This window comes from Melozone crissalis, unplaced genomic scaffold (assembly GCF_028551555.1).
Source record: "Melozone crissalis strain CALT ecotype California unplaced genomic scaffold, PUWL_Pcris_2 ptg000669l_1, whole genome shotgun sequence".
In the NCBI taxonomy this organism is placed as follows: domain Eukaryota; kingdom Metazoa; phylum Chordata; class Aves; order Passeriformes; family Passerellidae; genus Melozone; species Melozone crissalis.
In genome coordinates, this window is record NW_026536338.1 from 53,228 (window position 1) to 65,739 (window position 12,512).

General features: G+C 61.8%; 1 protein-coding gene across 1 annotated transcript in view; it reads right to left on the bottom strand.

The window, feature by feature from the left end:
* The window catches only part of LOC128950505 (ryanodine receptor 1-like), a gene marked incomplete at both ends in the record, with an annotated part of 102,835 nt that overhangs the window by 50,834 nt on the left and 39,489 nt on the right, over positions 1 to 12,512 (bottom strand). Inside the window, 13 exon segments of the mRNA XM_054295375.1 lie at positions 805 to 968; positions 2,852 to 2,992; positions 3,077 to 3,167; positions 3,957 to 4,177; positions 5,121 to 5,290; positions 5,969 to 6,089; positions 6,194 to 6,305; positions 7,826 to 8,006; positions 8,707 to 8,842; positions 9,273 to 9,367; positions 10,060 to 10,192; positions 10,267 to 10,381; positions 11,123 to 11,396. Coding sequence (XP_054151350.1) covers positions 805 to 968; positions 2,852 to 2,992; positions 3,077 to 3,167; positions 3,957 to 4,177; positions 5,121 to 5,290; positions 5,969 to 6,089; positions 6,194 to 6,305; positions 7,826 to 8,006; positions 8,707 to 8,842; positions 9,273 to 9,367; positions 10,060 to 10,192; positions 10,267 to 10,381; positions 11,123 to 11,396 — 1,954 coding nt within the window.

The following is a 12,512-nucleotide window of genomic DNA, read 5'->3' on the forward strand; positions in this document are numbered from 1 at the left end:
GGGGGGACAGCGGGATCAGGGGGGGACAGTGGGGTCAGGGGGGACATTGGGGTCAGGGGGGGACACTGGGGTCAGGGGGGACAGCGGGGTCAGGGGGGACAGCAGGGTCAGGGGGGACAGCGGGGTCAGGGGGGGACAGCGGGGTCAGGGGGGACACGAGGATGAGGATGGATGAACCCCATGGGGGCCTGGATGGGGTTGGGGGGGTCTGGGAGAGGGTGGGGGTCTCCATGAGGATGAGGACGGACTGGGGAGGGGTCTCCATGAGGATGAGGAAGAGGATGGACAAATTGGGGATTTCTGGATAAGGACAGATGGGGTTGGGGAGGGTTCTCCAGGGGGATAAATGGGGTCGGGGGGTCTCCATGAGGATCTGGATGAGGATGAGTGGGTTTGGGGGTCTCCATGAGGATCTGGATGGGGCTGGGGGCTCTCCATGAGCATGGATGGGGTCGGGGGTCTCTGGATGAGGAGGGATGGGGTTGGGGGCTCTCCATGAGGATCTGGATGAGGACGGGGGATGTTCATGAGGATCTGGATGAGGACAGATGGGGTCGGGGGTCTCTGCATGAGGAGGGATGGGGTTGGGGGCTCTCCACGAGGATCTGGATGGGGTTGGGGGCTCTCCAAAAGGATCTGGATGAGGACGGGGGATCTTCATGAGGATCTGGATGAGGACAGATGGGGTTGGGGGCTCTCCATGAGGATCTGGATGGGGCTGGGGGCTCTCAATGAGGATCTGGATGAGCACAGATGGGGTCGGGGGGCTCCTGCTGGCAGGGGAGGGGTCTGTGGGAGCCCTACTTGAGGGTCTCGACGGGTTTGGGGTCGAAGTTGCCCTCGGCGTCCACCGAGGCCTTCTTCTCGGTGCGGGACGAGTAGCTGGCGTCCACGTAGTCGGGCGGGAGCGCGCCGGCGATGGCGCAGAGACACGGCATGGCCAGCTTGTAGAGCTCGGCCTCGAACTTCTGCGGGGACGGGGACACGGTGACACCACGGCCACCACCGGAACTGGTGCCGTGATCCCCCAGTGTCATCGTCCCTGTGGCACCGGTGACACCAGGGCCATGTCACCAGTGTCATCATACCTGTGGCACCGGTGACACCAGGGCCATGTCCCCAGTGTCATCGTCCCTGTGGCACCGGTGACACCAGGGCCACCACAGGAGCTGGTGCCATGATCCTTCAGTGTCATTGTCCCTGTGGCACCAGTGACACCGGGGCCACCACAGGCACCAGCCCCGTGATCCCCCAGTGTCATCGTCCCTGTGGCACGGGTGCCATCAGTGCAATGTTCCTCCAGTGTCATCATCCCTGTGGCACCGGTGTCACCAGGGCCACCACAGCCACCAGAGCCATGTTCCTCCAGTGTCATCATCCCTGTGGCACTGGTGTCACCAGCCCTGTGTCACCAGGGCCACCACAGGCACCAGCACCATGTTCCCTCAACGTCATCATCCCTGTGGCTCAGGTGACACCAAGGCCATGTCCCCAGTGTCATCATCCCTGTGGCACCAGTGCCATGTTCCCTTAGTGTCATCATCCCTGTGGCACCGGTGACACCAGGGCCACCACAGGCACCAGCACCGTGTTCCCTCAACGTCATCATCCCTGTGGCACCAGTGTCACCAGGGCCATGTCCCCAGTGTCATCATCCCTGTGGCACCAGTGCCATGTTCCCTTAGTGTCATCATCCCTGTGGCACCGGTGACACCAGGGCCACCACAGGCACCAGCACCGTGTTCCCTCAACGTCATCATCCCTGTGGCACCAGTGTCACCAGGGCCATGTCCCCAGTGTCATCATCCCTGTGGCACCAGTGCCATGTTCCCTTAGTGTCATCATCCCTGTGGCACCGGTGACACCAGGGCCACCACAGGCACCAGCACCGTGTTCCCTCAACGTCATCATCCCTGTGGCACCAGTGTCACCAGGGCCATGTCCCCAGTGTCACCATCCCCGTGTCCCCCCAGTATCATCATCCCTGTGGCACCAGTGTCACCATCCCATGTTCCCCCTAATGTCACCATCCCCATGTCCACGTTCCCAGTGTCACCATCCTCATCTCCCCAGTGCTACCATCACCCCCATCCCCATGACCCCAATGTCACCATCCCCATATTCCCAGTGTCACCATCCCCATGTCCCTTGATTGTCACCATCCCCATGTCCCCAGTGTCACCATCCCCATATTCCCACTGTCACCATGCCCTTGTCCCCACTATGACCATCCCCATCTCCCCCCAATGTCACCATCCCCATGTCCCTTGATTGTCACCATCCCCATGCTCCCCGCAGTGTCACCATCCCCATGTCCCCATCATGCCCACGTCCCCATCACCCCCAGCTCTGTGTCCCAATGTCACAACTGTCCCCACATCCTCATCCCCCCCCACCCCAACCTCTCCACATCCCCCTCACCCCCATTCCCACGTTCCCACCACCACCACGTCCCCACCACCACCATACCCAGGTCTGTCCCTCAGGTATGTCCCTCAGGTGTGTCTCCCCAGGTGTCTCCCCACCAAGGTGTGTCCCCCAGGTGTGTCACCGCCCCGTGACCCCACCTTGTGCGCCAGGGAGTCGAAGATGCCCCAGAAGAGCTTCCTGGGGAAGCTCCATCCTCATATCCCCATCATGCCCATATCCCATCACCCCCAGCTCCGTGTCCCAGTGTCCCCTCTGTCCCCACGTCCCCCTCACCCCCATTCCCACGTTCCCACCACCACTCCATCCCCACCACCACCACACCCAGGTGTATCTCCCCAAGGTGTGTCCCTCAGGTGTGTCCCCCCAGGTGTCCCCCCACCAAGGTGTGTCCCCCAGGTGTGTCACCGCCCCGTGACCCCACCTTGTGCGCCAGGGAGTCGAAGATGCCCCAGAAGAGCTTCCTGGTGAGGTGCAGCTCCTCCTCGGAGCTGACGCCCATGTTGGGCCAGCCGCTGGGCAGGCAGTAGTACCGCCAGCAGCGCTCGTAGTGGTTGGTCAGCAGCTGGGGGGACACGGGTGGTCACTCTGTGGTCGCTCTGTGGTCACTCTGGGGGGGTCAGGGCACCGGGACACCCCCGGGGCTTACCTTGAGGGGCATCTTGGCGAACTCGTTGAGGATGGGCACGTCGAAGACGAGGCGGCGCAGGAGGTGCTGCAGCATCGAGGGGCGGATGTACCTGGGGGGGAAATGGGGGGTCAGGGGGGTCTGGGGGTTCACCATGAGACACTCGGTGGGGTCATGCTGGGCCTCGGGGAGGGACACGGGGAGTGGCTGGCTGTGGGATTGGGTTGGCCATGGCAGTTGAGTTGACCAAGAAGGTTGGGTTGGCCTTGAAGGTTGAGTTGACCATGGCTCTTGAGTTGGCCATGGGGATTGGGTGGACCATGGTGGTCAGGTTGACCATGGCAGTTGGGTTGATCATGGTGGTTGGGTTGGCCATGAGAGTTGAGTTGACCATGGCAGTTGAGTTGGTCATGGCAGGTGGGTTGGCCACAAGAGTTGAGTTGACCAGGGGGGATGAGTTGACCATGGTGGTTGAGTTGGCCATCGCGGTTGGGTTGACCATGGTGGTTGGGTTGGCCATGATAGCTGGGTTCATCATGGCGGTTGGGCTGGCCATAAGAGTTGCGCTGACCATGGCAGTTGGGTTGACCATGACACAGTTAGGCTGACCATAGCAGTTGGGTTGGCCTTGACGTTTGGGATGACCATGGGGTTGGGCTGACCATGGCAGCTGAGTAGACCATGGAGGTTGAGTTGACCATGGCGGTCAATGGCTTGACCATGGCGGTTGGGTTGGCTTGGCCATGGCGGTTGGGTTGGCCATGGCGGTTGGGTTGGGTTGGCCATGGCGGTTGGGTTGGCCATGGCGGTTGGGTTCCCCACAAGAGTTGGGCTGCTTTTGGTGCCAGCCACCAACCCCCGGGGCCCACGGTGCCATTTTGGTGCCCGTTTGGGGTCCCACCTGCAGAGGGCCATGAGGCACTCCTCGATGGCGTCGCGCTGGGCCTTGGTGAGGGCGCGGCCGCGCGACAGGCGGTAGATGGTGTGCAGCATGGAGTCCACCATGATGGCGCGGTGCTCGGTGCCCGCGAACAGCGGCGCGCACTTGGTGATGAGCGGCATCACCGCCAGGCACAGGTACCGGTTCAGCGCCAGCGCCATCTCCGTCGTGCTGAACGTGGCCTGGGGGGGACACCGGGGGGGTCACGGGGTGGGGACACACCCTGAGGGGACAGGGGACAGGGGTGTCCCATGGGGGGACTTTGGGGATGTGTGTCCCGTGGGGAGATATGGGGCTGAACGTGGCCTGGGGGGGACACCAGGGGGGTCACACAGGGTGGGGACACACCCTGAGGGGACAGGGGACAGAGGGGTCCCATGGGGGGGAGTTTGAGGATGTGTCCCGTAGAGGAGATTTGGGGGGTCAGACAGGGAACCCATGGGGGAGATCTGGGGGATCAAACAGGGAAGATTTGGGTGATCCCAAATCCATCCCATATGGAATATTTGGGGCATCAAATAGGGAAGATTGGGGTGAGCCCAAATCCATCCCATATGGAATATTTGGGGCATCAAATAGGGAAGATTTGGGTGATCCCAAATCCATCCCATATGGAATATTTGGGGCATCAAATAGGGAAGATTTGGGTGATCCCAAATCCATCCCATATGGAATATTTGGGGCATCAAACAGGGAAGATTTGGGTGATCCCAAATCCATCCCATATGGAATATTTGGGGCATCAAATAGGGAAGATTGGGGTGAGCCCAAATCCACCCCGTATGGAAGATCTGGGGGGTCAAACAGGGAACCCATGGGGGAGATCTGGGGGGCTCAAACAGGGAAGATTGGGGTGACCCCAAATCCATCTCACAGGAGAGATTTGGGGGACCCCACACCTGTCCCATATGGAAGATTTGGGGGGTCAAACAGGGAAGGTTGGGGTGACCCCACACCCATCCCATAGGGAATATTTGGGGGACCCCACACCCATCCGATAAGGAACATTTGGGGGATCCCAGACCCACAGGAGGGAACAGGGCTGACCCGAGGCCCCTGCTGCAGGCCCAATGAACCCTGCAGGGAGTTTTGGGGAGCCCCGGGGGGTTTTGGGGTGCCCCTCACCGTGTCCAGCGAGGCGGCCGCACGCATGTCGGGCAGGAACCCCACTTCCAGCACGTGGAGCAGGAACTCCTGGTTCTGCACGCCATAAACGCGGTCCAGGAACAGCACCATGGGCGCCTTGTGCTCGGGGACGAAGCTGGCGGCCATGCGGGGCTCCACCACGTTCCCATCTGCGGGACCCCAAAATTCAGAGCACCCCAAAATTCCACAAACAGACCCAAATCCTAAAACAGCCCGAAATCCCCCAAATCCTGGGGTCCCCAGAGCCCCCCAGCCTGGCTGGTGACCATATGGGGCTCCATCACGTTCCCATCTGCGGGACCCCAAAATTTAGGGCACCCCAAAACTCCACAAACCCTAAAACAGCCAGGAATCCCCCCAAATCCTGGGGTCCCAGAGTCCCCCAGCCCGGCTGGTGGCCATGGGGGGCTCCACCACGTTCCCATCTGCGGGACCCCAAAATTTAGGGCACCCCAAAACTCCACAAACCCTAAAACAGCCAGGAATCCCCCCAAATCCTGGGGTCCCAGAGTCCCCCAGCCCGGCTGGTGGCCATGGGGGGCTCCACCACGTTCCCATCTGCGGGACCCCAAAACTCAGGGCACCCCAAAACTCCCCAAAGAGCCGTCAAGGCTGATGACCCCCATCCCAGTCCCCACATTTTGGGGTTTCCCCCCCCCAGGTTTGAGGACCCCTCCTCACCTTTTCCCAGTGCTGGGATCTGCAGGGGGAGGCTGATGATCCCCACCAGGTCCCCACATTTTGGGGTGTCCCCCACCCCAGTCCCCACATTTTGGGGTGTCCCCCATCCCAGTGACCCCTCCCCAGGTTTGGGGACCCCTCCCCACCTTTTCCCAGCGCCGGGATCTGCAGGGGGAGGCTGATGATCCCCACCAGGTCCTCGAGCGGGACGAGCGAGCGCAGGATGGCCCGGATCCGCAGGGCCTCCCCCTTCCCCGCCTGGATCAGCTGTGGGGGTCACACAGGGAGGGGGGGAGGTCACACCCCGAGTGCTGACCCCCCCCAGGACCCCCTTGAGCCATTGAGCCCCCCCAAAGCCCCCAGGTCCGTACGTGCATCTCGGGGGCGCAGCGGCCCAGCAGGTCGATGAGGGCGGCGTAGAAGGACATGATGGCGTGGCCCAGGTGCACCCGGTTCTCCTCGGGGGGTTCCTCGGGCCCGAACCTGGGGGGAACGGGGGGTCTGAGGGGTCAGGGGGTCACCATGGGGTCCCCCAGGCCATCCCAGAATTGTCATCTTCAGCCCATCCCGTTCCAGCCCATCTTCATCCCCCTTTCATTCACGGCTTGATGCCTGCTCTGTTCTGTCTTCAGCCTCACTTGCATTTCTCACCATGGACATCTCATCCTCATCCTCATCCCAACCCCATTCCTGATCCCAATTCCATTCCCAACCCCATCCAATCCCATTTCCAGTCTCATTCCCATTCCCATTCCCATTCCCAGCACCAGTCCCATTCCCACCCAATCCCAATCCCATTCCTAATTCCAATCCCATTCCCACCCAATCCCAATCCCAATCCCAATCCCATTCCTAATTCCATTCCCATTCCCAATCCCATTCCCATTCCCATTCCCATTCCAGTCCCATCCAATCCCAATCCCAATCCCATTCCCAATCCCATTCCAGTCCCATCCAATCCCATTCCCAATCCCATTCCTAATTCCGTTCCTAACCCCACCCAATCCCATCCCAATCCCAACTCCAACCCCACTCCCACTCCTGGCGCTCACAGCCTCCTCTCCCTGCAGCTGCTGGGCCCATCCCGGGCGGGGTCCCCATCCCAATCCCACCCAATCCCATCCCAATCCCAATCCCATCCCAACCCCACTCAATCCCAATCCCAATCCCACTCCTGGCGCTCACAGCCTCCTCTCCCTGCAGCTGCTGGGCCCATCCTGTGCAGGGTCCCCATTCCAGTCCCATCCATTCCCAATCCCAATCCCAACCCCATTCCCATTCCCACAGCTCACGGCCTCCTCTCCCTGCGGCCACTGGGCCCGTCCCGTGCAGGGTTCCCATTCCAGTCCCAATCCCAATCCCAATCCCAATCCCAATCCCAATCCCAATCCCACTGCTCACGGCCTCCTCTCCCTGCGGCCGCTGGGCCCGTCCCGTGCAGGGTTCCCATTCCAGTCCCACCCAATCCCAATCCCAATCCCAATCCCACTGCTCACGGCCTCCTCTCCCTGCGGCCGCTGGGCCCGTCCCGGGCGGGGTTCCCATTCCAGTCCCACCCAATCCCAATCCCAATCCCAATCCCAATCCCACTGCTCACGGCCTCCTCTCCCTGCGGCCGCTGGGCCCGTCCCGTGCAGGGTCCCCATTCCAGTCCCACCCAATCCCAATCCCAATCCCAATCCCAATCCCAATCCCACTGCTCACGGCCTCCTCTCCCTGCGGCCACTGGGCCCGTCCCGTGCAGGGTTCCCATTCCAGTCCCAATCCCAATCCCAATCCCAATCCCAATCCCAATCCCAATCCCACTGCTCACGGCCTCCTCTCCCTGCGGCCGCTGGGCCCGTCCCGTGCAGGGTTCCCATTCCAGTCCCACCCAATCCCAATCCCAATCCCAATCCCACTGCTCACGGCCTCCTCTCCCTGCGGCCGCTGGGCCCGTCCCGTGCAGGGTTCCCATTCCAGTCCCACCCAATCCCAATCCCAATCCCAATCCCACTGCTCACGGCCTCCTCTCCCTGCGGCCGCTGGGCCCGTCCCGGGCGGGGTCCTGGGCGATGCTCAGGGCGTCCTGGATGGCGGCCAGCAGCCCCGAGCCGCCCTCGCCCCGCAGCGCCGGCCCGAAGCACTCGGGACGCCGGATCAGCAGCCGCACCACCACGTTGGCGTTCTCCTCCACGCTCTCCCCTGGGAACGGGACCCCAAAGGTCACAGAGACACCCCAGAATTCCCAAAACACAAACTTGAAAAATCCCTAAAACAGGGAATCCTAAAATCCCTAAAACAGAGAGTCCCGGATCAGCAGCCGCACCACCACGTTGGCGTTCTCCTCCACGCTCTCCCCTGGGGAATGGGACCCCAAAAGTCACAGGGACACCCCAGAATACCCAAAACACAAATCCAAAGAACCCCTAAAACAGGGAATCCCGGAGCCCCCAAAACAGGGAACCCTAAAAGCCCTAAAACAGGGAACCCCAAAACCCCCAGCACAGGGAGTCCCAGAGAACCCAACTGAGAACCTCAAACTGGGTTCTCCTCCATGCTCTCCCCTGCAGGAACAGGACCCCAAAACTCACAGGGACCCCTAAAAAGGACCCCCAAACACAGACCCACAGGAGGGGACAGGGGGACACCTGGGAGGTCCCATGAGAGGACACAGGGACACCTGAGGGAGACCTGGGGACATCTGGGGACACCTGAAGGACACCTGAGGGATACCTGAGGGTCATCTGAGGGACACTCAGGGGTCTCTCACCAGTGACAAAGATGGCAAAGCACATAAAATCCAGATAGTGCTGCCATGAAGGGCGTGGGGAGGACACAGGGACCCCCTTGAGGGGACCTGGGGACACCTGAGGGACACCTGGGGACACCTGGGGTGTCTCACCGTTGACGAAGACGGCGAAGCGCAGGAAGTCCAGGTACTTCTCACCCCCGCAGGGGTTCCAGCCGATGTCGGGGTAACCCTTGGCCAGCAGCATGGGGCAGCTCTGCAGGCCACAGCTCGCCAGGTACGTCACCACCTGCCCCAGGGGACACCGGGGACATCAGGGGACACCAGGGGACACGAGGGGACATGAGGGGACACAGGGACATAGAGAGTTTTGGGGTACAGCAGCATGGGGCAGCTCTGCAGCCCACCAGGTACGTCACCACCTGCCCCAGGGGACACCGGGGACATGAGGGGACACACAGAGTTTTGGGGTACAGCAGCATGGGGCAGCTCTGCAGGCCACAGCTCGCCAGGTACGTCACCACCTGCCCCAGGGGACACCGGGGACATGAGGGGACACCAGGGGACATGAGGGGACATGAGGGGACACAGGGACACAGAGAGTTTTGGGGTACAGCAGCATGGGGCAGCTCTGCAGCCCACCAGGTACGTCACCACCTGCCCCAGGGGACACCAGGGGACACAGAGGTGACATGGAGGTGACACAGGGCTGTCCCCACCTTCTCCAGGTCCTGCTCCTTGAGGGCCAGCGCCAGCTCGTTGTTGTCGATGACGGAGGCGGCCGCCACGTCCAGGGGGGTGGAGCCCTGCATGCCTTGGGGACAATGGGTTCAGAGAGGTCAGGGGACACTGGGGACAGAGACCCCTCCTCAAGGTGTGCTTGGGGACAATGGGGACAGAGAGGTCAGGGGACACTGGGGACAGAGACCCCTCCTCAAGGTGTGCTTGGGGACAATGGGGACAGAGAGGTCAGGGGACACTGGGGGACAGAGTAGGGGGCAGAGTCCCCCCTCATGGTGTCCTAAAGGAGCCCCAAGGGGACAGGAGGGGAAAGAGGTGACAAGGAGGGGTGGCAGGGGGAGGTGAGAATCCAGGTGGGGGTGGCAGGAAGGGAACAGGGGGTGGCACTGGGAACATGGGGGTGGCACTGGGGACATGGGAGGATCCCAGGAGGGTTTTGGGGATCTCAGGGGGGTTTTGGGGTGTCTCACCCAGCCCGATGCCGCTGTTCTCCAGCAGGTAGCCCAGGTGGGGGTGGCAGGGACAGGACAGGGGGTGGCAGGGAGGGGATGGGGGTGGCACTGGGGACATGGGGGTGGCACTGGGGACACAGGGGGGTCCCAGAGGGGTTTTGGGGTGTCTCACCCAGCCCGATGCCGCTGTTCTCCAGCAGGTAGCCCAGGTGGGGTGGCAGGGACAGGACAGGGGGTGGCAGGGAGGGGATGGGGATGGCACTGGGGACATGGGGGTGGCACTGGGGACACGGGAGGGTCCCAGGTGTCTCACCCAGGCCGATGCCGCTGTTCTCCAGCAGGTAGCCCAGGTGGTCGAACATGGAGCGCTGGTTCTGGCGGCTGATGCGGCAGAAGTAGCAGAGGAAGCGGCAGCAGTTGGTCACCATCTTGGGGAACCGGATCTCCTGGGGGGCACCGGGGGGTCAGGGCAGCTCCGGGGGGGGTCCCCAGGGGGGCACCCAAGGGTGGGGGGGCTCACCTTGGACTCGCCACCGCCCAGCACGCTGACCATCACCTGCATCACCGTCTCGTGCATGCCCAGGGCCCGCATCAGGTTGGGGTGCTGGTAGAACACCTTGTTGTTCATGATGTTCCTGGGGGGGGCACAGATTTGGGGGGGGGTCACAGATTTGGGGGGGTCAGGGGGGTGTTCAGGGGCAGATTTGGGGGTTTTGGGGGGGGTTATGGGGTGCTGAGGTGGGATTTGGGGTGCTGGTAGAACACCTTGTTGTTCATGATGTTCCTGGGGGGACACGGGGGGGATCACAGATTTGGGGGGCTCAGAGGAGTAATGGGGTGTTCAGGGGCAGATTTGGGGTGCTCAGGGGCAGATTTGGGGTGTTTGGGAGGTTGTGGGGTGTTTAGGGACACATTTGGGGGGTTTGTGGGAGTTATGGGGTGTTCAGGTGGGTTATGGGGTGTTCAGGGGCAGATTTGGGGGGTTTGGGGGGGTTCTCAGGGTGCCTGGATGGGGACACAGGGGGACACAGGAGGACAGAGAAGGACACAAGGAGGACACAAGGGGACACAGGGTGGACACAAACAAAGACACAGGTAACACAGAAAGACACAGGGTGACCCAGAGAGGACATAAGGAGGACACAAGAGGACACTGAGTGACACAGGAGAACACAAGGGGTCACAGGGTGACCCAGGGTGACCCAGAGAGGACACAGAGTGATCCAGAGAGGACATAAGGAGGACACAGGGTGGACACAAGGGGGACACAGGGTGACACAGAGAGGACACAAGGGGACACAAGGACACAAGGTGGACATAGGAGGACACAGGGCGACCCAGACAGGACGCAGGGTGACACTGAGCCGCCCACGCACCCGATGCTCTGGATCATGAGGTTCTCCTCCTCGGGGCCCATCTGCACGATGAGCAGCGAGCGGATCTGGCCCAGGCACTCGAGCAGGGCCGTGGTGTCGGGCACCGAGGTGGCGCTGATGGCGTAGGCCTTGGGCAGCGCCCGGCCCAGCTCGCCCAGCGCGTCGTACTGCCGGTGCAGCAGGCTGAACATGGCCCGCACCAGCGCCGGGCTCTGGATGAACGACTCCTGCGCCCAGTGCACCATGGTCTGCGAGATCAGCTCCTGCAGCGTGCCTGGGGACAATGGGGACAATGGGGACACTGGGGACAGCAGGGACATTGGGTATATCAGGGACATTGGGGACATTGGGGACACAGTGATTCCTGTGCCCAGTGCACCATGGTCTGCGAGATCAGCTCCTGCAGCGTGCCTGGGGACAATGGGGACAATGGGGACATTGGGGATATCAGGGACATTGGGGGTATCAGGGACATTGGGGACATTGGGGACACAGTGATTCCTGCGCCCAGTGCACCATGGTCTGAGAGATCAGCTCCTGCAGCGTGCCTGGGGACACTGGGGACAATGGGGACACTGGGGACAGCAGGGACATTGGGTATATCAGGGACATTGGGTATATCAGGGACATTGGGGACATTGGGGACACAGTGATTCCTGTGCCCAGTGCACCATGGTCTGCGAGATCAGCTCCTGCAGCGTGCCTGGGGACATTGGGGACACTGGGGACACTGGGGACAGCAGGGACATTGGGGACATTGGGTATATCAGGGACATTGGGGGTATCAGGGACATTGGGGACATTGGGGACACAGTGATTCCTGTGCCCAGTGCACCATGGTCTGCGAGATCAGCTCCTGCAGCGTGCCTGGGGACATTGGGGACAATGGGGACACTGGGGACATTGGGGACACAGTGACCCAGTGCACCATGGTCTGCGAGATCAGCTCCTGCAGCGTGCCTGGGGACAATGGGGACAATGGGGACACTGGGGACAGCAGGGACATTGGGTATATCAGGGACATTGGGGACATTGGGGACACAGTGACCCAGTGCACCATGGTCTGCGAGATCAGCTCCTGCAGCGTGCCTGGGGACAATGGGGACACTGGGGACACAGTGACCCAGTGCACCATGGTCTGCGAGATCAGCTCCTGCAGCGTGCCTGGGGACAATGGGGACAATGGGGACACTGGGGACAGCAGGGACATTGGGTATATCAGGGACATTGGGGACATTGGGGACACAGTGATTCCTGTGCCCAGTGCACCATGGTCTGCGAGATCAGCTCCTGCAGCGTGCCTGGGGACATTGGGGACAATGGGGACACTGGGGATATTGGGGACACAGTGACCCAGTGCACCATGGTCTGCGAGATCAGCTCCTGCAGC